Here is a 24061-nt window from a genome sequence, read left to right on the forward strand (position 1 = left end):
TCGTCCGGCTGCTTAGATCTAGCTGTTAGTGAATAGCATCAAGTGAATGTCATTATTGTTTGGTAAAACGAAGTTGACTAATCTATAACAAAAAAACAGAAAAGAATTCAGTACAAATCCCAATTAGTACAGTGGATATACCAGCTTCTTGCCCGTGATTTGCTGATTGCGTAGAAGGACCAAGTCCTCGACCACACGCGCAAGACCTCCCTGCTGCACCTGAAGTGGATGCGGTTGTAGTTTTCCCTGGGCTAGAAGCTCGGTACAATATCGCGCCCATTCTATGGCAAATTCACGATCCTCCGGTCGTGCTGTCCGGTAGTAGGAGCCTGCCAGCTGAACATCGCCTCCGAAGATGGTCGCACTATGGATCCACTCCGGAGAGACAGAGGCACGACGGCGGTGCAATTGCGCGGGAAATTGATTCAAGGCACAGTACCGCCCGCCTGCTTCGCCGATGGCCCCGTAACAAATTGTAGTAGCGCGTGAATCCGCAATACAATCCATCACATGCATGAGAGTGCCGCCGGTGTAAGCCCGAATGTCCTCCTTGCAGGTGGGGGAGGTATAGTCAAACGTAGCTACTGCCCCCACCCGTCGCACTAGTTCAAAATTCCGAGGAGAACAAGTGGTGATGACGCGATAGCCATGATAGCGTAGGAGCTGGATGGCGAGGGTTCCTGTTGCCGTTGAGCCGCCATAGACCAACACCCAATGATCAGGCGTGGACTCTGCAGCTCGTAGCGGATTGAGGTGGAGAGACTGCAGCATCAATCCTCCCGTCATTAGCCCTAGTCCAAGGGAGGCGGCGGCCTCAAACGACATGGAGGGTGGGATTCGAAAACAGAGACTGGGATGGACCATGACGAACTGGGCAAATGCGCCGGATGAAGCTGCTCCAAAAACGAATCCACACAGACGATCCCCAATCGCCGCCTCGGTCACCTCCCTCCCACACGCAACGACAACCCCAGCAAAGTCCCCTCCACTGATGGTGCCCGGGTTTGCTGCTGCAGTATCAAGCATCTTCCAGTCTGAGGGGTTTAGTGCCACCCCCTTCACCTCGATCAGGACCTGATCTGCTCCAAGCGAGGGAACAGGGGCGTGGCTGAGCAATTGCAATGAACCGGGCCCCTGCACGACCAACGCATACTGCGAATCCGGAAGAATCATTGGGGAAGATGAACCAATCAATCTTGGAGTTATGTGATGATGAAGCCCATTCTCCGCCCCCCTTCTGGACCGTCATATTGCGGATATTTATACACTGACCTCAAGCTAAGGCTCTCCACTTGAGGTTGTATATGCTTTATCCCCATCGGTAATAGCGGGTTGCGTCTCTGTACTTTCCGCTAGGCTGACCATTTGAACATCCTCAGCCTGGCTAAGAGAGCCTTGGAAGCCGACTCAACTCCTAGCCATCCTTGAGTCTGATCGCATAAGGCCTGCATCTAGATTCGGCCCCCAAGTCTGCCTGAAACGCTTCGCTTCCGTCTCGTCCCTGAGGTGGTAATATTTATTTAACTCGTTTCTGAAAGCCGGCTCGCAATTGCTCTGACATGATTCGGGACTATCATCAGACTCAGAGTCACCCTCCCTCCCCTCTATCGGTTGAACCAATATGGCTACTTCCAGCACTGCTGGCGAGGTAGATGCCTTGCTCAGCGACCACTCCACATCAAATCGCGGACCCGAGATGCTGGGAGCATGTATTACTAGCATGATCTTCTGTGTCATAGGGTTGAGCATCCGTGTGTGGGCACAATCGCTCATTCACAGGATCTGGACGGTAGATTGTATTCTCATCATTCTCGCGGCCATTTTCACCCTGGCGACCGCGGGCTGTGTGATTGCCGCAGTGGCTAGCGGCATGGGTCAGCATGCAGTAAGAGGCCCCAGCATCTCCTCTTCTCTCCCGCCTAGTTTTCTGGCGGGGGAATCATGCCGTTTGATGGGAATCTAATTTTGGATAGTACTGGGTCATCAGCGAAGACCCGCATCCTCCAGAGCGAATGGCATTTGTAGTGGAGATGTCGTACATCATAACGATAATCCAAGCCCCCGCACTCATGTTCACCAAGTTGTCAGTCTTAGTGTTTTACCAACGGGCCTTCTCGACCATTGTTCGAGGGGTTCGCTGGACCATCTGGGGGCTCTTTGCCTTCTGTCTTGGCTTGGGAGTCGCCTCGACGATCGTCTTCGTCTGTGCCTGCTTGCCACCACAGATGTTCTGGCTTCGTGTCTACCCCATCTTCGGCTACGAGGCGCCTCAGCCCCTGGAAGATTATACGTGCATGCCTCAAAGGACCCATCTGTGTATTCCGCTTCTGCTTGATTTGTTTTCCGAACTAATTCTGCTCGGTATTCCGGCGGTGGTCTTGTGGAACCTCCAGATGGCCCTCCGCCGGAAAATCATCATCATCTTCACCTTCTCACTTGGATTGTTTGTTACGGCGATTTCAGCCGTGCGCTTCTACTATGCCTGGACCATGGTACTTGGGGGCGATATGACATGGGCAGATACAGACACCTGCATTTGGACCACAGTGCAGCTCTGCTTCGGTATCGTGACCGCATGCATCCCCGCCTCGGCTCCCTTGTTGCGACTCCGCCAAACTCCCAACCCCCGCCCATGGAACAAGCAGGGAGGATACATGCTATCGATTAACTACGCATCCAACAGTAGAAAGCGGAAGGACATGGGGACGGAAAGCATGCTGGACCTTCAGAGAAGCCCCGAGGATGATGTGGAGGACTCTGCGACCCGAGGCACGAGTTGGGAAACACCGCCATCACACGAATTACGAAAGATTGAGGTGGTCCGGAAGGTGGAGATCCATCATGGTCCGTGAGAGGGAGGAGCAAAAGGTGGGTTGGGTGCGGACGGAAAGGAGATGAGGGGATGTGGAGTCTCTATGCCCTAGTGCTTACTTTGGGTGGACGGAATAATCAAAAGGCTTAGTAGTACCTTGTAAGAACCAAAGACTACCATGTCATGAACCCCCTCATCCTTCTCTCTGAATTACTATGTAGATACAAGGCTGTGAGGAAGATCCTTTCCCCGTTAGGAAAGAGATTGGGGTTATCCCCTTCGTGAATTCTGAACATGATGGCTGGGCTAGAGGCGCATGTAAGATGCAACCCCCGAAAGTCACCAACTCACACTGCTCACTTGGTGGCACAGGGGAAGCTTTGCAGGGGTTCAGCCTTAGCCGATGCAACTAAGCCTCGCTAACTAATTGCTCCTGCCGCCTTGAACGCCTTAGTTATATCCACTACTCACTTAGTGCTGACAGCTTGCAGTAGCCATCGCCGGTCCCCAATGGCGCCTCTCGCTCCCGCTCGACATCTCCCCGGAGCGAAAAAAAAGAAGAATAGGAAGAAAGGGTAAACCACAAGTAACGCTCTGCAACCTTCGATCGGAGCAAAGTATCCTGCTGATTAGCCCTCTCTGATAGAAGCAAAACATGGCTGCTCGTGGTTGGCGATTCTGGCTGATTATTGCTGGACTGTCAATAACATCCCTCCTCACTGCGATCGAATGTACGGTTCCATCGACTGCTCTGCCCACGATCTCGCGCGATTTGAACGCAGGAGAGTCGTATGTTTGGTTTGTCAACGCACTCTTTCTATCAAGGTATTGACTCTCTCTCCTCCGCACGTCTTCTTTCTTCCTGTAACGCTAAATCGTCCGCCATGGCCCTTTCAGTACCGCCGTCCAGCCGCTCTTTGGACAATTGGCCGACGTCTTCGGTCGACGATGGCCCCTGATCTCCGCAGTGGCTTTCTTTGCTCTAGGCAGTGGCATCAGCGGTGGTGCCAGTTCGACCGCGATGCTTATTGCCGGGCGCACAATCCAGGGAGTGGGCCTCGGAGGTGTCAACATGCTCATCGACGTGGTCGTCTGTGATCTCGTCCCCTTACGCGAGCGAGGCCAAGTGACCGCCCTCATCTTCGTCGTGTTCGCCGTGGGATCGTCCATCGGGCCCTTCATCGGGGGTGCCTTTACACAGCACGTCACCTGGCGGTGGGCATTCTATATCAGTCTTCCAATCGCCGGCAGCGCGATGGTGTTCATGATCCTCTTCCTCCAGGTCAAATCTCAGAAGCACACCACCTTCGCGGACAAGATGAAACGCATTGACTGGCTAGGTAATACTATACTGGTCGCCGCGGTGGTAGCAGTTCTCATCGCGCTCAGTTTCGGTGGCACCTCATACCCCTGGTCAAGCTGGCGTGTCATTGTGCCGTTAGTGCTGGGACTCATTGGACTGATCGCCTTCGCCCTGGTGCAGGTGACGCCCAAGCTCTGTCCAGAGCCAACCATGCCCCCTCGTCTCTTCGCCAACCGCACCACCTTTGCCGCGTTCGTTATCAGCTTTCTGCATGGGATGCTGATGTATTGGGAGCTATACTTCCTGCCAGTATACTTCCAAGGTGTTCAGCTAAGCACGTCGACTCGATCCGGAGTGGAATTGTTGCCCACCGTAATCGTCACTGTCCCTGCCGCCATCGTTGCCGGTGCTCTTGTTACTAAGACCGGCCGGTACAAGCCCATACAAATCAGTGGCTTCGCCTTCATGGCCCTCGGCATGGGCCTCTTCAGCCTTCTCGACCAGAACTCCAGCACAGGAGCCTGGGTCGGCTACCAGCTGCTAGCGGCCATTGGCTCAGGCTTCATCGTCACCTCAACCCTGCCAGCTGCCCAGGCCGCGCTGTCCGAGGCTGACGTGGCCACCTCGACAGCAACCTGGGCATTTTGCCGCGCATTTGGCGCCGTCTGGGGCGTCTCCATCCCGGCCGCTATCTTCAATAATCGATTCGCCGCGCAGGTGAGCGCGCAGAACGATACGGGACACGCGGCGCAGGTGCTACAAAACACGGGTAACGCGTACCAGCAAGCCTCGCGGGAATTTGTCATGCAATTTTCGCCCGAGGTTCAATCGATGATTATCGACGCGTATACCGCAGCGCTCCAGCGAGTGTGGCAGATTTCTGTGGTGTTTGCTGGACTAGGCTTCTTATTTGCGTGGCTGGAGAAGGAGGTGGAGTTGCGAACCACGCTGGAGACAGAATACGGGCCGGAAAAGAAAGAGCCGTCGCCCGAGGTGGAGGACGTTACAGTGTCCAAGTGAATCGTCTATGATAGTGCTGAGCTGTTTAGATCTACTTTGGGTTCCACTATCAAAGCAATGAAACCAGACCTCTTGAGTCAATAGGTTTCACATAGCTCCACGGATATTCCACGGATTAAGAATGATAGAGACTACGCAATTGTCCATCAGTTCCAAGTACCTCTATGTACGACACTGGTAGATTAAAAGAGAGAGAGGAAAAAGAGATAGTGTAACAGAGACCTCCATGGCAGGGCATACAAGACCGCAGAACATGAAGATGTAGAAGATTACCATCACCCAGCTCCCATAGTCAAGCCGGTCATTTCAGTCTCCCACCTAGAGCTTGATGTTCGTTCATCAATCGATGCTCGTGCTAACGCTTTCATATCTTGGCAAAGTAAATATATATTCATTCTTACTGTAATAGATCCCCTCATATGACTGCCTTACCCGATAATGCCAAGCTGGCATTCTCGACGAAGAGTACCATCATACGCATTGGGATTGACAGGAGACAGTGGAGGGAGGAAATACATAGCCAATACATGGATTTGGGCGGAAGTATATAAGAACATGTGAATGCCGGAATAGGGCTTTTGGTGAATACATTACCTGCTCAACATGGTGTAAGTTTATTTTTATAGGGAAAACAGTGATTATGAACCTGTAAACGACCCCACATATAGCCTTTCTATCCATTGTTGTTGAGGCTGCTAGTGTCTTGATGTGCTATGGTATGTCCCCTTTAAAACTGCCCCTTCCATTTATATTCCTATTTGTATGGAAAATAGTCCCCTCACAAAACAGCAGGACCATCATATTCCTTTCGACCCCGCACAATCCAGAAAACCATGCTCATCAGCCAAACAAACCCAAAGATCAAAGAAGCGTAGTTCATGTTAGATGGAGTGACGGGTTGATAGGAGGGAAACACCATGAAGATGCTGGTGAATAGCAGATAGATGATGGCGATAACATTGATGGCAACGCCAGCGCGGCCAAGCCTCCATGGCCTATAGCTTAAACTGTGTGGGGCGGAAAGGCGGCGCCATAGGAAAAATAGGATAGGGACAAGGTATGAGATGTGTAATCCTAAGACGGCAAGTGAGAGGATGGCGTTGAAAGCAGTAGTGGAAGCGATGTTGATCAGCCCGAACAGCACGAGCAGACTGCTCGTTGTGATGATTGCGCGCTTCGGTAAGTCTGTGTGAGTATCAAGCTGAGAGAGATAACCGGAAAATGGGAGAGCTAGGTGGGTCAGTGAAAGAGAAATGGGAGGGATGAGGTGGCCGCTCGTACCTCTATCCCGAGCTAAGGACAGAACCATACGAGCGGTTGATGCCAGCAGCGCAATGGTGCCCAGCCAGGCTGCGATTATCAAAACAGCCGTCAGGGCACAGCTTCCAGCCGATGATCCCGTTACACTGCGAAAAATTTCGATTATTGGATAGTTGGTCGGGGTATCAAGTGCGTTTTCCATGTCTCCCATGCAGAACAGAATGGTGAGTAGAAAAACGAAACCTAATATGTCGTTGATGGTAAGCGAGCCCAGCATACAGTATGGGACGGCGGTTTCTGGATTAACCATCTCTTCGCAAAGATGAATGGCTCCGTCGTAGCCTAAGCTCAGTGGGTCAGGATGTAGATTTTCGATGCCAGGGTGGATTCTCACGAACCTGCCAGTACATAGCAGCTGGAGAGCATTCCTAGGCACCAGGCAAGGCCATTACTCGACCATCCGGTGCTATTCAGGAAGGTAGTAAAGACAAATGTGGCGTTGTGTTTTGCTGGGACGCAAACCCACATAACTATCAGGACAACGACAAATCCGACCAGGTGAATGACGAGAGACGCCGTCTCTACGAGTGAGAACAAACGACTGCCCCAGATGTTGAGAGCTGTGGCGAAACCAACAAGAGCCCAGTATATTAATGATAGATGCCAGCGCTGAGGCTGATACGCCTCGCATGTGAGAACTACAAGGCCTTGTATCATGCCTGCAGCAAGATATGGAGCGCTTGCAGTGAACGATACCCACCCAAAGGTTCCTATGAATGTAGAAAAAGATGAGCACGGTGGAATATAAGCCTTATCATAGTACATCCTACCTATCCACCCTACAAACCAGCTCAGAATATTCTGCCATTTGTCGGGTGCGAACTTCGCGATAAAGTGATACTGACCTCCAGCTGTCGGGTACCTACCACTCAGCAAGGTCAGGTAACGGTAGTAAATGCGAAAACACAAGGTACTGACATGGACACCATCTCCCCCAAGGAGGCCGCTGTTGCCATGGAGCCCACGATTGCCACTTTGATCGGGGTCAGACTAGTTGTGAATAGTCGAAGAGGCAGAACACACGTATAAATCCATAGATGAGAGATACAGGGCCACCGCTAACGAGACCTGAGGACATTGTACTATCATGGATGGTGTGATCAGACACTAGATTATGGTGTTGGATAGTGAACGTGGGACTGTACCTGGAAAGCGCCTCCCAAGTTGACATGAGAACCACAGTGAGGGAAAAGATTGTAAGTCGAGAAAAGGGCTTCTATAGATCAAGCATCGTCATCAGAGGTTGTCCATTTCAATGCCAGGCTTGTGGACTACTCAAAAAGAATACTGACCTTGATTGGGATAGCCTCTCCAATTCTGAGCTCGTTCTCGCCCTCGTCTGCCGACTTGGCAGTCATAGTATCTGCGGGGGCCTTCATACTCGGCGACATTATGTCTTTAGCAATAGGGATGCCGTGGGCTCAACAAAATTGAAGCGTATTTTGGTAGGAATCGCATGTATAAAGCGGAAACTGAGAGGTATAGAGTCCATCATGAATGTCCAATGACCGGTCGCATCCAGGAAGATAAGCATCTTCGGAACAGCTATCGCTATTCGTTCTTTTTGTAGCTGATATACTGCTGCGAGACTATTAACTTTTCGTATCTGAAATAGTATAAAAAGTGCGGGCCAGTGGAACGTTCCGGTGCTTATCGTGACTGCGGAATTGCGGGGAAGAACTTGGATACGTTATCAACTCCTGCGGAGCATTGCCGCCAGGTACAATAAGCTTCATCCACTTCACATCATTGTCTTCACGAGCAAAACTGCACTTTAGTCTCTCCACTCGTTATCAATGTCAGATCCACAGCCAACCTCTCGCCGCAGGTTCAAGACTCGCAGTGAGTATCTGAGCCATGGGATAATGACATTGCGGAAACTGACACGCCTCTGATGCCAGATGGCTGTCTAAGATGCAAACAAAGGGTGGGTGTAACAAACCCAATTGTGTCTACCTCCTAATATCCAGGCTAAGTTAGTTGACAGCGAATCAAATGCGACGAGACGCTTCCTGTGTGTAATCAATGTACCCGCAAACGCTTCGAATGCCCGGGATACAAACGCCCATTGAAGTGGTCGTCCAAGTATGAGGTGGGGAGAAGTGGGAATAATAGCGCAGTCCTGAGCTCCTCCGAGCAGGTGCTCCAAAGAATAGAGCCCGTCCAGCCATTACGACCCATCTTGTTCCAGTCCACAGTGCCGGACGACGCCACACGCTCCCTGCCTGTGCAGACAGATGTCCAGCCCGCGCAGAATGAGACTGCTGTTGGATCAGACCAGGCCTCAATCTCTGCGGCAAACAGTTCGCCACCGAAAGATATCTGGATCCCTTCGACTATGGTAGGTAATGATTGTGGTGAATTATGGACAGGAACCATATTAGCGGAACCGACTTTGTCTACCCAAAAAGACGATGACGCAGCTCTTCTCAGGCATTACTTTTCCAATGTTTGCCGAGTCAATTCGTGCTTTGACTCCCACAAGAACTTCTTCCGTGCCGAAGTGGGATCCCTGATAAGCTCCCGTCCTCTGATTCACTACTGCGTACTGTCCATGTCCGCCGCCCATCTGACGGCAAGACAAAGAGATATGTTGACGATCACGCTGCGGCACCGGACAGAAGCACTATCCTGCTTGAAAGCTAGAATCACACAGGGGGTTTTGACACAAGAAATAAACAATGGATCACCACTCGATAACGTTGCCGAGATCTTAATTGGTAGCATACTCTTGGGCATGACAGAGGTACCCATTCTCAGTGCGTCCATGCCAGCCTTTTGATGTTAAGCTGATGGCCTTTCGTAGGGGTGGCATGATCCCACTCAACTCGGGGTCACACATCTCCGTGGTGCACGCACGTTGTTCCGGAAATGGATTACTACCGTCCCGGCATGCTGCCCTCGGACCAGAACTATGATTACGGGCATTATGTCCTACTGGGAAGCAGTCGCCTCGTTTGTACACAACCAGTCCCTAGACTCGATATCCTACCTCATGCCATTCTCCTTCGAGACATGCCATGTATACGTCAATCCATGGACAGGGATCTGCACGCCACTTTTTATACATTTGGCCCAGATTGGTATATTGACAAGGCAGCGATCGCTAGCCAGACAATTGCCTGTAGGCTTTTGGGGCCATGTAGGCCCCGACATGCTTGAACGGGCTAAAGCCATTGAAGATGCGCTCCAATCCTACAGAACCCTATCAATCCACCAGATAGAAGACACAGCTGATTCCCGGACGCCTGTCGACCACCTCCAGCGAATTGCAAGCATCTACCGGCTTGTAGGATTACTTCAGCTCTACATGACCTTCCCTGAACTGCATGGAGCCCACTCTGTGGATTTTAGCCTAACCCACAGCATCTTGGGCCTGGCCACCAATGTGCTAACCACCATTGGCGTGCTTCCCCACACGTCTGGGGTTTACTGTTTGCTCACGATTCCATTGATTATCGCGGGTAGCGCTTTGCAACTTCCTTGTTTCTCGTCGGACGTCCCCACTTCCATGTTGCAGCAAGATACCTATCTCTTCTGGAGGAACTTCGTGCGGGAGAGGGTAAAGACCGTTCAGGAGATTGTAGGACTCGTTACCATTGGCCGCGCGCAGAAGATCCTCGATAAGGTGTGGTTTCTAGCCGACATGCGGAGGGCCGCTGAGGATCCTGACCAGGAATGGGAGTACATCCAGTGGACCGAGGTCATGAGCTCCGAGAATTTGGAGTCAATCTTTGGTTAGATCATGTATGGCACTAAACCTTATTGGGGAAAATAGTGCGTCAACTGGAACAAGGAATGCGATTGGTCAGATTTCATACTTCTAGATGTTCTTCCAGTTGGGGGTCGTGAACTTGCCTAGTAAGGAATGCCATGAATCCCTCATCGGAGTGTTAGTATGATGAAATGGCTTGTAATAGTGCACCCATGCTCTTATTCCCGCCTTCGGCACTTAGTCTTCTGAATAACTCTCATGCAATGGAATCTGTTACAGCAATTCCACCCGAAGCCATACATTCCTTGACTGATGAATAATTACATATATAATAGCCTTCACTCCAAGCCTACCATAGTACTCAACACTTTCTCAATTAGTCTCCAATCCCATCTCCCAACCAAACCACCATCGAAATGGTCCTCCAAGTGAAAAGCAAAGCTGCAATGTACAATGTCCCCAGATACGGAGACATACCTAACGTCTTCTTTGGTACCTCCTCTTTCCCCCACCCTTCTCATTGACAGATATTGACAGCAGAGGCGCAGAGGACCTGCTAGGAACAAGCAGAAGCGAGGAGAAGAATCCTATCGTCGGATCTTGGTTCCGAATTGAGAAAGGACCTGAAGCTACGCCTCCGACGTACTCGTATGATGAGGTTGGGGTGGTCATTGAGGGTAAGTGGATCAATTTATATGGATGCTGGTGATAAGATATGTTTCGGCTGATTACGCTATTATTTCTGTGAAGGGGAAATCAATCTCCGTGACGAGAGTGGACAGACCGCTACAGTGAGGCCAGGTGATACGTTCTTCTTTCTAAGGGGTAGTACTATCACTTTTTCTACAGATAGTTATGGCGTAGCGTGGAAGTGTGGGGGTCGTGAAATGGCGAGGCTTTGATTTGTGTCATTGGTTTACGGTGTAGGATCCGGCGTTGAGTCGGTTGTATCTTATGTGACAGTGCCTAGCAAGTCAATCGTGCAGAGTTTATAGGGAAATTGTTGTTGCTGTAACATGCATAATGAATAAATAGATAACGTCCAGTTGCGCTCATGCTTTTACTGGAGAGGTTTGAAATACTTAGAACTAGTTAGAATGCGAGTAGTGGATATGCCCGAAAGGTTACGTGCGCATGGACGAGGGATTCTCAATGAAAGGATCAATCAATGCCCAGAACCAACATACCCGCTGATCTATGCTCCTCATCCATACTCCCATCCTGCTGGGCGGCACCATTACCCGAATTGGCAAAATAGTGCGTCAGCTCTACTATTTCCTACCACCCGTCAATTGTCGAGACTATCAGCTACACTTTAGCATCGGTCGTGGATATTCCAATCTCGGAAGTAACGGATAGGACTCTTAACACTCACCTGGATTCTCTTGGTAACCCGTTCTCATTAACTACTTGAACAGCACAACATCCTCTCTCGCATACCTTAGATATATTTACCCGCATGCGATCCTCCACATTCCCCTACTACTACCATCACTCGATCCCCTAGTACGTTAATCATGTCCCGCTCCAGCGAAGGCTACCTCTGGACCCCTGAGCAAATCACCTCAGGCCTACCCACAGACGCAGTCCACCCCAGCACGCCCGCCCTCCGCACCCACTACGACGTGATAGTCATCGGGGCCGGATTCGCCGGACTAATTACAGCCCGCGACCTAAGCAGAAAGCACAATCTCAACGTCCTGCTCCTAGAAGCGCGGGACCGCATCGGTGGTCGAACATGGACAGCCAAGGTTCTCGGCGAGGAGATCGAAATGGGCGGGACCTGGGTTCACTGGAACCAGCCGCATCTGTATGCCGAGCTGCATCGGTACGGACTGCACCGGAATCTGAAGACCTCTGCGGGGTCATTCACGCCTGTGGATCAGTGGTTCAGGTCCAGTAGTGGTCCTGTGGAGAAGGTTTCTGTTGAAGATTACCAGGCTACGCTTGAGCGCGTTGCAGAGAAGTTTTTCGCAATTGATGGGCTGGACAGTCGTGCGTTGATGCCGTATCCGCATGATTCGCTGAGGGAGCCGGCGCCGTGGAAGAGGTATGATTATCTTAGTGTGGAGGAGCGGTTGGAGATGTCGGATTTGGATGGGTTGCCGGGGTGGGAGAAAGAGCTGTTTGCGTCTAATGTTAGTACGTTTGGGAGTGCGCCGGTGAAGGATATTGGGTTTGTGGAGGCGCTGCGGTGGTTTGCGCTGGGAGGGCATAGTATGGCTGGGGTGTTTGAGTTGGCGGGGGTGTACAAATTGGGGAGTGGAGGGATGACTTCTTTTGCGAGGGCTATTTTGGGGGACTTCACTGGTCATGTTAGCTTTGGAACGGTTGTTGAGCAGATTAATCATGGTCGTGATATGGTAGAGGTTGTCACTAAGGATGGGAGGAGGGTTGGGGCTCGTGCGGTGGTGTCGACGGTTCCGCTGTATGTTTCTTTCCTATCTCACCTTCTGTTGCTTTAGATATATCCACCTGACTAACCTAACGACAGAAACTGCCTCAACGACATCCAATTTCAACCCCCACTCACCCCCCTCCGACAAGCAGCCATCACAAAAGGCCACATTAACAAAGGCGCAAAGATCCACTTCAAGCTTCGCGAAACACTACCGGGTTGGTTCTTTACTGCACATGACGGCAGTGACTCCAGCTTTGTCTTTGCGTTCTCAGATCACAATGGAACCCAGCTAACAGGCCCGTCTGGCACCTGGTGCATTGGATTTGGGTACAACGATCAACTTACTAATAAGAAGGATAGCAAATATATCTTGCAGAGATTCAAGCATGATGTTAACCCGGATGTGGATATTGATGCCTATGCCACCCATGATTGGATGAATGATCCGTATGCGAAAGGGGCTTGGGCGTGCTGGGGACCAAATACTGCGTCAGAATACTTGGAGGAACTTCAGAAACCGCATGGACGGGTTGTGTTTGCGAGCGCGGATTGGGCGGACGGGTGGAGGGGGTTTGTGGATGGTGCGATTGAGAGGGGACAGGCTGCTGTGGGGGAGGTTTTGGGGATGCTGGAGGGGAGAGAGGGGGGGAGGGCTAGGTTGTAGGAGGATCCCAGTGTTTTGTGCGTGGTTTGTATGGTGCAGACATATTATCTATGATGTGAGTATCATCTATCGGATGAGTTCGAGGAGAATAAGCTGGAAATGAATGCTTACAATTCAGACATTGATATTGATCGCTACGAGCGTCGAGAATGTTTACTTGATTTTAAGCCCAGCATTGATCACTTATTATGAGATACTATAAACATCCCACAATAATGAACCGTGTCCGTGCCCCTTTCTACTCAACAAGTGGTACCCAGCACATGGACCAGATAAAGTGTCGATCACATCTAAATCCCCGACGTGTAACACCAATGGGGGTGTAACCATAGCCTCGTCAACACTACCTACAACCTGGTCTGCTGTGTGTAGCATACCGCTAGATTTCCGTCCAATGGGATAGAAAATGCAGTGTGCGAAGTGATTGAAATGCATCTTGCATTGTGCTTGACATGTCGGTGTGAAAGCGGCTGGCATGACGGCAATGTACTTACTGTCCTGGTTCATAGCTACTCACCGCATAGTAAGTATCGGTGACCATCAATGATTGCAATCCCAATCGATCAAGATAGGTAAGCGATCAGAATGATGTGTCGGTGCCTGCCTGCCTTAGTGGCAGTCTAGTATTTCCTAGATCCATATGTCGGCACTAGTAACTCCCGGCACTGGCAGTGTAGAGCACGTGTCGATCTAGGTAATATCTTGCGGTATCTTTGACCATTTTATCATTTCTATCTGATCAACGATGAGTGAGATCGACAACCTGTGACTTTCCACAACGACCAAGGTATCGGAAAGAAAAGAAATTTTTTTTCCCCTAGTGACTGGTCACCCGCTCCACTTTCCTTGCGCAAAGTGATGTGTGCCGTGTGTGTGGGATGCAAGTGAGAAATTGGGATGGGACGAGGCATTGCGACTGGGTCTCATAGCCGCCAAACTGAAGCATATATTCTTATCTTCCTTGTAGACATGAGTCATGAGGTCTGATGAAGGTAGGATGTATGCCTGCAATTTGTCAGAAGTACCATATAGTAAGTAGGTACTATAGTACCTCTTTAAGTCTGGTGGCTGCATGTGCACAAATGGGACTGGCCTGGCCAAGATAAGCTTGTGCTATTAATCATTCGATAGAAAAATAACTAAGTGAGGGGCACTGAGCCCACGAAAGAAAAATAGAGAGATAGAATGCACTTGGCCGTGTTACCGTAGCCTTGGATTTCACCATCCCAGACCCCAATCAGAATTCAGCTTTGGATCAGGCGCCGGGATTTGAGCTTCACTTTTTCCCCTCTTACGGACGGGATGTGGGCTGTAATATGCGACGTATCAAATTTATAATAATTTACCCCAACGGAAATGTGATGAATGATGGGTTCGCCCTACCCATATTGTTATTCGTGCCTTGCTATTCCGTACAAAGTAGGATGCCGTGTTATAGTAGGAAAATAACGGTGGAGACTGAGTGCGCGGGGACATCTTGACTCATGCTGGGACCTGATTGATTTAGATGGTGGGATGTCAGCTGCAAGGCATGAAGAATCAATCCTTTCCGGTGAGATTTTTTTCCCCCGTTGTTTGCTTTTTCTGCAGTGACGTCCTTGCTTCGGAATGCGGAAAAAGACCTGGCCTTGGTCTTGATGCATCGGAATCCAGCCATTCTGGACCATTTCAAGTCAACTGGTACTACGCCTTGCCTCCTCATGGTATTTTATTTCCTACGCTTAGGCATTGATTCATGTGAGGTTAAATGCTTAACCATTATTAAGCGGAAAGATAGGGGAAAATAAAATAAAATAGTTAATCTACTTAATTTCCCACCCATCTCACTTTCAGCTCACCCGTTCAGCCGCGAAATTGATGCTAATTTACCAACGAACATCCCGGTCCATTACGGAGTAAACCTGGTGCTTAACAGACGACCAAAATCAGCGATCGGCCGGAGATCCGCCGCAACGGTCAGCCACTAAGAGGCAAGGATGAACCCAGAAAGGCAAGACTGGCTGTCATCCACTCCGCAGCTTCCCCCACCGGGCGTTCCTCCTCGAGGCGGTCATTGGCACTTAACGGCTCCCGAATGACCCGGCCAACGTACTGCTGTTTTTCCTCTCCGATCCAATCGTGATCCCTCGTCACCCTGCCCCCCTTTTTCTTTTTACCCTCAGTCACTTTTCTTACCCCCTTCCTAGTAAGCCCGTACTTGCCCACTTCCCACTTTTATTCAAATCCCTTTTGCTTTTTTGGGGCAATGGGCTATCCTCATTCGACGCTCCCCATTTTTAAGATGCCAAACGAGGGAAATGAATATTATTATAATGATAAAATAAGTGAGGTACCTATTTTCATCTCTCCACTTCTTCTGTCCCTTTCACTTCCACTATTCTCCTTTTATACTCCTTTTGCGTCGCGTGCCCGATGTCGCCCCTCTTCCCCCCTTTTTATGTAACTAGAAATAAATCCGGGTACCTGAATTAGGGAGGTATTTAGTGAGTGAGTGAGTGGTTGGGTCGTGGTTGGTGGTGGGTAGCGTGGTACGCCCGACGTCAAAATGAACTTGGGTTCAGGTGATGAGTGTTGGCCGTAAGGAGGAGGGGATAAAGGAGTATGTAGATACGTAGATACTACTAAAGCAACCGAACTAGTACTAATATAGAAGGATTACCTTACTCTTTAGTTGGTGCTACTTGGTGGCAGTAACGGGAGCATTTCAGCTGCAGGCCAAGAGCAGGCATTCATTCATTCAGCTTCCCCCATGGATGGGATTTGAACACACCGTGACGTTAGCATCGGCTTTGTCCCCTTTCATTGGACGTGGCTGGGCAGAAGGATGAAAATCTACGGAGTACTAACTACGTATGACGGTCGACGTGCAGGGCGGAGATAGATAGACTGTAGCTACTCCGTACCTACTTTACCTACCGGCATGAGTATCGTTGCCTCGGCCTGGAGATTCTGACTGATCGACTGCCTCTCGTATCATTCAGCCTCGAAGTTCCGCTCCTGCACGGCTGCCGATCCGTGTCAGTTGATCAAGGCGGGCTTCATTGGGGTTTTGTACTTTGTATCCGGAATACGGAATACGGAGCGATCGAATGACTATCTATCTATTTATTTTCCTCTTAGATTGATCATCTGGAGCTGGATATAATGTTATGTTGTGGGTTATTTAGCGGTGTTTGCATGAAATAGACTACTACTACATACTAAACCGTATGATGTTGATATAGAATGCTCGGTACCGTCGAATCCCTCCTGCTGGTCCCATTCAGCCACATGAACCATTCAGTATTCATAGTCGTCGTTTAAGTAGCAGCTGCATCGCATGACGAACGCCCTGAAGAGTTTTTGATTCCCCTCAGTTGCAAAAAAGACCCCACTTCATGCTGAGTAGGGAAGGGAACCGGTGATTTTCATCAACTAACTAGCTAGTACTTACTACTTACTACCTACAGGACTAATTACTCCGGGCCAGGGGACTAAATCTAGCCCGGGTGGATGTTGCGGTTCCACGATCTGTAGTAGATCGACCATCAGCTGACCGACTTTTGATGGCCTCGAAGGATTTGGCTGATCGGAATTGTGGTCTAGATACTAAGGGAGTAAGTAGTAGTCTAGGTATGGAGTAGTTAGGATTGCCTATCAGGCTCCTGTAAGTGGTGCAAGGGAAGCGACAGAACGGGGGATTGCTGACTGGCTGAGAGAGAAAGGGACTACTGCCGGTAGTCGTGTGTTACTAGTAGACTAAGTAGTAAGTAAAGTGTGAACGGAGTTTCCTCCGCCCAGCAGCAGCAGCAGCAGCAGCAGCAGCAGCAGCAGCTTGAATGGATGACAGTTTAGTCCTCCGTAGAAGTGTTCAAAGTAGACACGGGTCGAATTCCCCCCCTCCCGGCCTTTTTCTCTCCCCAATCATGCCATGGAATGGAATCCATCCACTTTGACTGTTGGGAACCATGGTTCGCTTTCTCCAGTCCATTCCCTGACTACGTATACTTGTTCTTCTCCCTCCCTTAGCTCTTTCTCTCCATCTTCCTCCTTGATCTATCTCTTATTATCCCCGGCGTGCAGCGAAACAAGCGAGTGAGAGAGAGGTTCCGCTGTGTTGGAACGCGACCGGGACTAAAGCAAGTGACGGGCTGCTACTAGTAGTTCCCTTTTGGAGCCATTCCCAGCCAGGCCCGGATTGGACTAATCCCAAACTAACACTAAAATCTAAACCCTTCTGCTTTCTCTGCGCGTCTTTCCCTCTTCGCGCTCTCCACCGCGCTCTCCACTTCCTCCAAACTCGTTGCGCTTCTTTCTTGATCATTGTTATTATTATTACTACTATTTACTTTTTTTTTTGTCCCCTGCTCATTACCTCTTATTATCATCATCGGCATCATCATCCTTTCTCCAGCAAGCATCAGCAAGCATCAGCACCATCATCCTCATTAGCAGCAGCAGCAGCTCCAAATATCCTACCGGCTTCTCCTCGCCTATTGTTGTTATCCATCGCCCGTGCTCTCTCGGTCTATTCTTTCTCAACCTCCCCCCCCTCCCTATATTCTCGGTACTTATTCTCCTAATCCTGATCTTCTCGCCCCGGCCACCTTTCTATTATTATCCCTCCCGTAATCTCCTCTCCTTTGCCCCGAGCGTCCTGCCCTCGATCGTCAATTCGTCTCGTGCTACCGCTTTCAATTCCTCTCAATGTCCGACGCTTATTGCCGTCACTCTCAATAAAGAACCACCCGTTCGTGCAGGCTCTGGTCATGTCGTGTCGCAAGCACATATTGCGATCCCAACGTGGGCTGTCCCTGTCTCATCTTCCCTTCTAGTTTGCCGGCTCTGGTGAACACAAAGACTCACTCCGGCTCCCCGGTAACAGAGCCTCTTTGGGGAAGAGCTCCCGCCGCGTGAGGGCGCTTGCTGCTGATCGTATAGTTGCATATCCACGCCCGCGCTCATTATGGCGTTGAGCTCAGCATCTGTCGACCGTTTCCCAAATGAGCCAGGTCAACCGCAGACGGATACTTATTCAACACGCCTCGACCCAGGAACCAAGGCGAAGGTACAAGCGAGTGCGGATACCCAATATGCGACAACCGATCTACGACGCGCTCACACGGTTGCCCACGGCAGAAACACCAAGGAAACCGCAACCATTGGCTCGAGAACAACCCGGGAACGGCTGGCTACTTCCCTTCTGCGGGTCAAGGACAGCCACGAGATATTGCGGAAGCGGTCCTTCAAGCGGCCTGATACCTCTCAAGCGCCTCGTGACGCAGCTGTGGGAGCTAGAGAACCGAACCACTTTACCGTGGGGAATGTCGGCCAGAATGGAAAGATCTTTCTAAGGTATGACCATCGCGCTGTGCTATATTTGGCGACATCAGATGTCATGGATATAATGCTAACACCCTTGTCACACTTTTCCAGACCGATTCGCAATCCACCGACCAAAGAACCCTTCCCGGCGCCTTCTATTCCTTCACCCAGCCAATCCAGACAAGAACACTTTGCGCACGGACGTGGTGCCCCCGAAAGCGACGAGCCTTCTAGATGGTCGAACTCGCAGCTCTCTGAGTTGCGCCCAGATCTGATCCCTGAAGAGAGCTGCGAAGATGGCGACTCTGTCAACACGGAATCGGCGCATTCCCAATACCACGGCCTACCTCACCATCGACCCCGTAAAGCACACTCGTTCTCTACTATCTCAGAACAGCGGTCAGAGTCGCGTGCAGGTCGCGCAGGGGAGCTTCGTATCTACATTGATCGAGCGGACAATCGGCCAAAAACTGCCAATGAACCGTCTCAGCGGGCCTTGGACGATGCCATCCCCCGTTATAGGTTGGACTTGCCTCGATCCAACCTTGACAATGAGACGGCCCTGCACAGCTCCATTTATTCAAGAACGTCATTGTCGGACATTATGCGCACGTCACGACTCCCGCGGGAATATTGGATTGGCACTCTAGCCTCCGACGCCTATTTACGGAACCCCGAACGGCCCTCCTTTGTCGGCTCGGTCTTTTCGGGCGCAGGTGCCATCGAGTTGCCCCAGAGTTCTGCAGTTAGTGAGAATCCTGTCTTCTATGAGTTGAAGGAACCGATCGAACCGGCCATCTTCGAGACGCTAGTGTCGAAAATGGACAAAGAGTCAGTGGTTCGCTATGCTTCAGGAACCAAAGACATCAGCGCTGCTACGCCGGCACGTATCGTCGCGCAAATATCATCTGCGTCCTTCATGGATTATGAGCTTGTATCCGATTTCTTCCTCACATTTCGCTCTTATATCTCGACCAGCACCCTTCTCGCATTGCTTCTCGCTCGATTGCGGTGGGCGATTAATCGCCTGCAGGATGACGGCCGGATCATCCGTATCCGGACATTTGCAGCTTTGCGGCATTGGATTCTCAATTATTTTGTGGATGACTTTGTTCCCGAGTATGACCTCCGCGGTCATTTCTGTGAGACCATTAATAGCATGTACGATGATGTCAAGTCACGACAGGGCGGTGGCATGAGTGATCTCAAGATCCTCATAGATCTCAAACGCTGCTGGTATGGGAAGTCTTCTCTCTATTGGGACTTTCCGAATGACCACGATGTGTTTCAAAGCCCCGACGTTGCCATCCTTCCGGGTGACCGCGAGGCTGACACTTTGGAGACGGCGGTCGGCGGTGACCTTTTGGCTCTGGTGCGTACCAAAAGCGGGCTGGAAGCTGGCCCTGCGGGCACACTGTACCGTCCGAATCATCACAGCCGAAATAATTCGTCAAACACAGTGAAGAGTGTGCCAATTTCGGCCGGAAGTGACCGGAGTTTTCAGGCGATCTCCTGTTCCTTGCCCCCAAAGTCCCCGAAGCGCCTGTCCTTGTCCTTGGTTAACAAGGCACCCCATCCCGTACCTCTGCCGCTGAAGCCAACTTCCTCACGGGAAGCTTACCCCCCTTCTCCTCTTACTTCGCGCCGCTATCCCTATCATGGACATTCTCACAAGCGCAGCGGCAGCTTCTCTGACTCTGTTCGAGATGACAGGGCACCCTTCTCTCTGGTCAATTTCGATCAACAGGGTGTGATCGCTGGACGGGAGGCGCTTGATCTCAGTAGTCTAATACGAGGAGAGCTCTACCCACCGGCGGAGTCGTACACAATCATGATGGCGCCTCCATCTCCCCCTCTTCCATCCTCAGCTAAGAACCTTGCCTCAGACCGGCGGAGCACCACACACGGCATTCACAAACCGGCCGCTTCAACCTCTGGCGTCAAAACAATCATTGGCTCAATTCGACGGGCATTGAACAGTCGACATGGCGCTTCTGGTAGTCTTTCACGGGCGATGAATGGAGCGGCAAATGCATCTCTTCCGGGGAGGACATCGGCTCTCCCAACTAATGTCGCATTCGGATCAGATGCCTACAGAGGTAGAAAGACGGCGGCAGGGGTGAAAAAGCCCACGAGAATCGATACGCTTTGTGACGAAGTTTTGAAGCAATATCGTGCTGCGATATCCGAACAAACCGATACAACAGGAGGCTCTCGATCTGCCGATTCGCAAAATCATGCAGATCTTCGTTCTTCTGCGCCTGGAATACCGAGAGCGACAAGCCAGGTTACTGCCGGTAGTGAGTCCATTGTCATCGTAGACGGAACAGGCCTGGGATTACCTGTTATGTCTGGCGCTATCGGAGAACCGAATGCAGGACTCCAACAGCCTCCTGGATTTTTGGAGTCGGAGCCATCACCTGCAACAGTGAGAGCTCCATCCCCGTACGGTCCACACCAAAGATCGACCTTAGCAACCGATGAATATTCTTTACCTATCTTCTACGACGAATCCCATCCAGGCCCATCAAGCCGAGCTTCAAAGTTCCTACGCCCCTCTGGATTTTCGGAATCCTCGCGCAGGTCATACTCCGTTGAGCGGGCTTCGATTTCGTGGAAAAGAACGTCATCTTCGTTGCGTTTACGGAAGTATGCTTCCTTCCAAAGTGGAGTCTCGAAGCACCGTCTCACTATGGGAAGTGACTCCATCCCGCCTCTACCCTCTGGAAGCTCGCAGCAGCACTCGGATAAACCATCAGGACCGACACTACGTAGGCGTCCTGGTGGAGACTTGCGTCAAATGCGAAACGGCGGTGGCTTCCAATCCAGGCCTGATTCAGGATCCTTTGTATCCGATATCACATATCGTAGTTCTGGTGCTGACACTGCTGTTACTCGGGTTGAAGAGCCGTATTCGCGGCCCCAGACCAGTCTCATCCCTCCAAACCCTCGATTTTCGCTATTGACGACACACTCGTCCCAGAACCTGCGGCGTTCCTTTGAGGATGCCATTGCACAGTTCGCGCAGATCCCAGATGACGATGATGGGGGTGTTGAGTCAACCTTGTTGAAGCTCGAAGGGAAATGGCATGGGGCGTCTGTTGAGGATGCTGAGGCTTCTGCTGCTGGGACAGATCAACACCTTCAGCACTATGATCCCGGTGAGGTCTCTGGGGAGGAATGGCTTCGTCAGGGCCGTGGTAGTGCAGGACACCACAACTTTGCGAACTCGGATGCGCTGGCTCGGAGACGCCAAACCTTCTTTGGTGATGGTCTGACATACTCGCAAGTTCAGGGGCGCATTGTTCCTCAGCGACCATATTCTGATTCGATCGCGGAGTCCGAAGACTCGTACAGCTCTATACCTCTACTAGAACGGGGACTGAGCGATGAGTCAATGAAGAAGCCCGTCGCTAGCCGCCCGACATCTCATATGGCCGGGCCTTCTCGCTTTCAGCCCAGTTTCTCCAGCCGAGAGACATCGGATATGGAGTCCTCTCACCCCTCTATTGACATTGTGAAGGAGACCGAGAGTATGAAGCGCATTCCGCGAGGCTCAACACTCCCCGGCAATCCCTCTGGGTCGAGAAAACCTACAGGCCGTCTTTCTGGGTTGTCATCTGGGATTTCGATTGATATGATCGATTCGCAAGAAGCTGCAGAGCAACGTTTCTCCATAGATACGCAAAGCATGACCGATTCCTCGCTTGGTATTCCGCCTCATCCGCTCGCTCATCCACCCTCCCCTCCGATGACTGTCCAGAATACACGATCTGTGGGTTCCTGGACGACGCCGTTGAACCCAGTGCTGTTCCAGGCTCAACCATTAACGCCAGATCCTTCTCCCAGAAATAAAATGGCACAGCAAGCAAATACTCGACCCGTCAACACCCAGCAGGTTTCAGGAGATGTTCTTTCCCAGTCAGAAAAGGGTCGCCGATTCCCGGAACCCTTGAAGATTGCCGGTCCCGAGCATGTGCCATTTGTTCTATCGTGCGAATCGCATGTCCTTGCCCAACAACTGACGTTGGTAGAGATGGCTGCCTTGAGCGAAGTTGATTGGAGGGATCTGGTGGATATGCGATGGAGCAGTGGCTCACCCACCATGTTGAGCTGGGTGCAATTCCTCATGGAAGAGGAGCACAGAGGCATTGACCTTGTTGTAGGACGCTTCAACTTGATGGTCAGATGGGTGCTCTCGGAAATTGTCCTCACGCAAGATATCCACGAACGAGCGCGAACGATTGCCAAGTTCATCCACACGGCAGCACATGCAAGGAGAATGTGCAACTATGCCACAATGCTTCAAATTGCCATTGCTCTCTCGTCGACCGACTGTTCTCGCCTTCAGGCTACGTGGGATTTGGTACCCGTTGCTGACAAGCGTCTGCTAAAGGACATGGAATCGCTAACACAGCCCATTCGCAACTTCCACGAGCTTCGCCTCGAGATGGAAATGGCCAATGCGCAAGATGGTTGCATTCCATTTGTTGGTAAGTTTGCTTTCGCCATTGACTCATGGTGACTTTAAAGCTAATCTTGGATGTTTAGGCCTGTATGTCCACGACTTGACGTATAATGCACAGAAGCCAGCACGAGTTACGACACAGGATGGAGAGTCCCTGATCAACTTTGAGCGCTACCGTACCACCGCGAAGATCGTTAAGAGCCTCCTCAGACTGATTGATGCGAGCACCAGGTATCGATTTGAGCCTGTGCCGGGTATCATTGAGCGTTGTCTCTGGATCGCATCGCTGTCGGAGGAGCAAGTCCAGCTGCGCAGTAAGCAGTTGGAGTAGATCTTTTGCCTCAGATCCCAAGAGGCACCGCAAAGAATTGATGAAACACTACAGAAAGAATCAAAAAACAAGACGAGAAGAAAAAAAGAAAAGAAATTTACGAAAGACTTGCATAGAGGAGTTATCCATTCGGGTCACCAGCGCACCTAATATACCCCAAGCATAATCGTCAGTCTATGATTACCAGCGACCAAGATATCCTCGACGAGATTTACTTTTGCGACCAGAGTCGGATTTGGCATTTTGTTATCATGTACATTAGAATTGCATTGTCTGCGAAGGAGGTTATTTTTCTGGATCTTTGGTATTGGTGGTATAATTTGGGGGGGTTATTCTGCATTTTGGGTTCATGAAGCGATATCCGCATGATTAGGGACGATAGGATGGTGGTAGCATTGATATCGAGGCCAATTTATCCCCGTGGAAGGGGAAGGAATACTTTTGGAATAATGTGAAACTCTTGGAAGTAAGCCAACCTGTAATTTGACTAACGGGATGGAGGGAAATCGCAGCAGACTGGAGCGAGTGGAGCGGGCGAGTTTCATCGGCCGGGAACATCCCAATCTCCTCGCTCTCTCTCTCAGGCTGCCGTTCCGCCTTACGTTCTCTCTTCTCCTCTCCCTGAACATCATCTCTCGTGCTCTCATCCCCTCCCCTCGCCCAAATTATTCCCCACCTTCCATCCCACTTACCTTGGGAAACAGAAACTATTCCAAAGGAGGC

The 24061-nt window shown here is 50.8% G+C and overlaps 8 protein-coding genes across 8 annotated transcripts; 6 read left to right on the forward strand and 2 right to left on the reverse strand.

Moving 5' to 3' along the window:
* Positions 1-123: 123 nt before the first annotated feature.
* Positions 124-1173, reverse strand: An02g08310 (uncharacterized protein; the record flags this gene model as incomplete). Its single annotated transcript, XM_001399926.1, has 1 exon — positions 124-1173. The coding sequence occupies one exon, from the start codon at positions 1171-1173 to the stop codon at positions 124-126; it is 1050 nt and encodes a 349-aa protein (XP_001399963.1).
* A 448-nt stretch (positions 1174-1621) lies between these two features.
* Positions 1622-2852, forward strand: An02g08320 (uncharacterized protein; the record flags this gene model as incomplete). The annotated part of the gene is made up of 2 exons (XM_001399927.1): positions 1622-1885; positions 1974-2852. The coding sequence occupies 2 exons, from the start codon at positions 1622-1624 to the stop codon at positions 2850-2852; spliced, it is 1143 nt and encodes a 380-aa protein (XP_001399964.1).
* A 615-nt stretch (positions 2853-3467) lies between these two features.
* On the forward strand, positions 3468-5135 carry An02g08330 (uncharacterized protein; the record flags this gene model as incomplete). Its single annotated transcript, XM_001399928.3, has 2 exons — positions 3468-3637; positions 3710-5135. 2 exons carry the CDS (start codon positions 3468-3470, stop codon positions 5133-5135), a joined length of 1596 nt encoding a protein of 531 aa, XP_001399965.1.
* A 778-nt stretch (positions 5136-5913) lies between these two features.
* An02g08340 (uncharacterized protein) lies at positions 5914-7846 on the reverse strand (the record flags this gene model as incomplete). The annotated part of the gene is made up of 6 exons (XM_059746445.1): positions 5914-6365; positions 6417-6737; positions 6794-7165; positions 7226-7445; positions 7479-7523; positions 7748-7846. 6 exons carry the CDS (start codon positions 7844-7846, stop codon positions 5914-5916), a joined length of 1509 nt encoding a protein of 502 aa, XP_059600040.1.
* A 405-nt stretch (positions 7847-8251) lies between these two features.
* An02g08350 (uncharacterized protein) lies at positions 8252-10197 on the forward strand (the record flags this gene model as incomplete). The annotated part of the gene is made up of 3 exons (XM_059746446.1): positions 8252-8297; positions 8576-9201; positions 9262-10197. 3 exons carry the CDS (start codon positions 8252-8254, stop codon positions 10195-10197), a joined length of 1608 nt encoding a protein of 535 aa, XP_059600041.1.
* A 389-nt stretch (positions 10198-10586) lies between these two features.
* On the forward strand, positions 10587-11072 carry An02g08360 (hypothetical protein; the record flags this gene model as incomplete). The annotated part of the gene is made up of 3 exons (XM_059746447.1): positions 10587-10662; positions 10698-10847; positions 11020-11072. 3 exons carry the CDS (start codon positions 10587-10589, stop codon positions 11070-11072), a joined length of 279 nt encoding a protein of 92 aa, XP_059600042.1.
* Positions 11073-11687: 615 nt separating this feature from the next.
* On the forward strand, positions 11688-13235 carry An02g08370 (uncharacterized protein; the record flags this gene model as incomplete). The annotated part of the gene is made up of 2 exons (XM_001399932.1): positions 11688-12598; positions 12665-13235. The coding sequence occupies 2 exons, from the start codon at positions 11688-11690 to the stop codon at positions 13233-13235; spliced, it is 1482 nt and encodes a 493-aa protein (XP_001399969.1).
* Positions 13236-18180: 4945 nt separating this feature from the next.
* Positions 18181-23338, forward strand: An02g08380 (uncharacterized protein; the record flags this gene model as incomplete). The annotated part of the gene is made up of 2 exons (XM_059746448.1): positions 18181-23032; positions 23091-23338. The coding sequence occupies 2 exons, from the start codon at positions 18181-18183 to the stop codon at positions 23336-23338; spliced, it is 5100 nt and encodes a 1699-aa protein (XP_059600043.1).
* Between the last annotated feature and the right edge of the window lie 723 nt (positions 23339-24061).

This window comes from Aspergillus niger (genome assembly GCF_000002855.4).
Source record: "Aspergillus niger supercontig An02".
NCBI lineage: Eukaryota > Fungi > Ascomycota > Eurotiomycetes > Eurotiales > Aspergillaceae > Aspergillus > Aspergillus niger.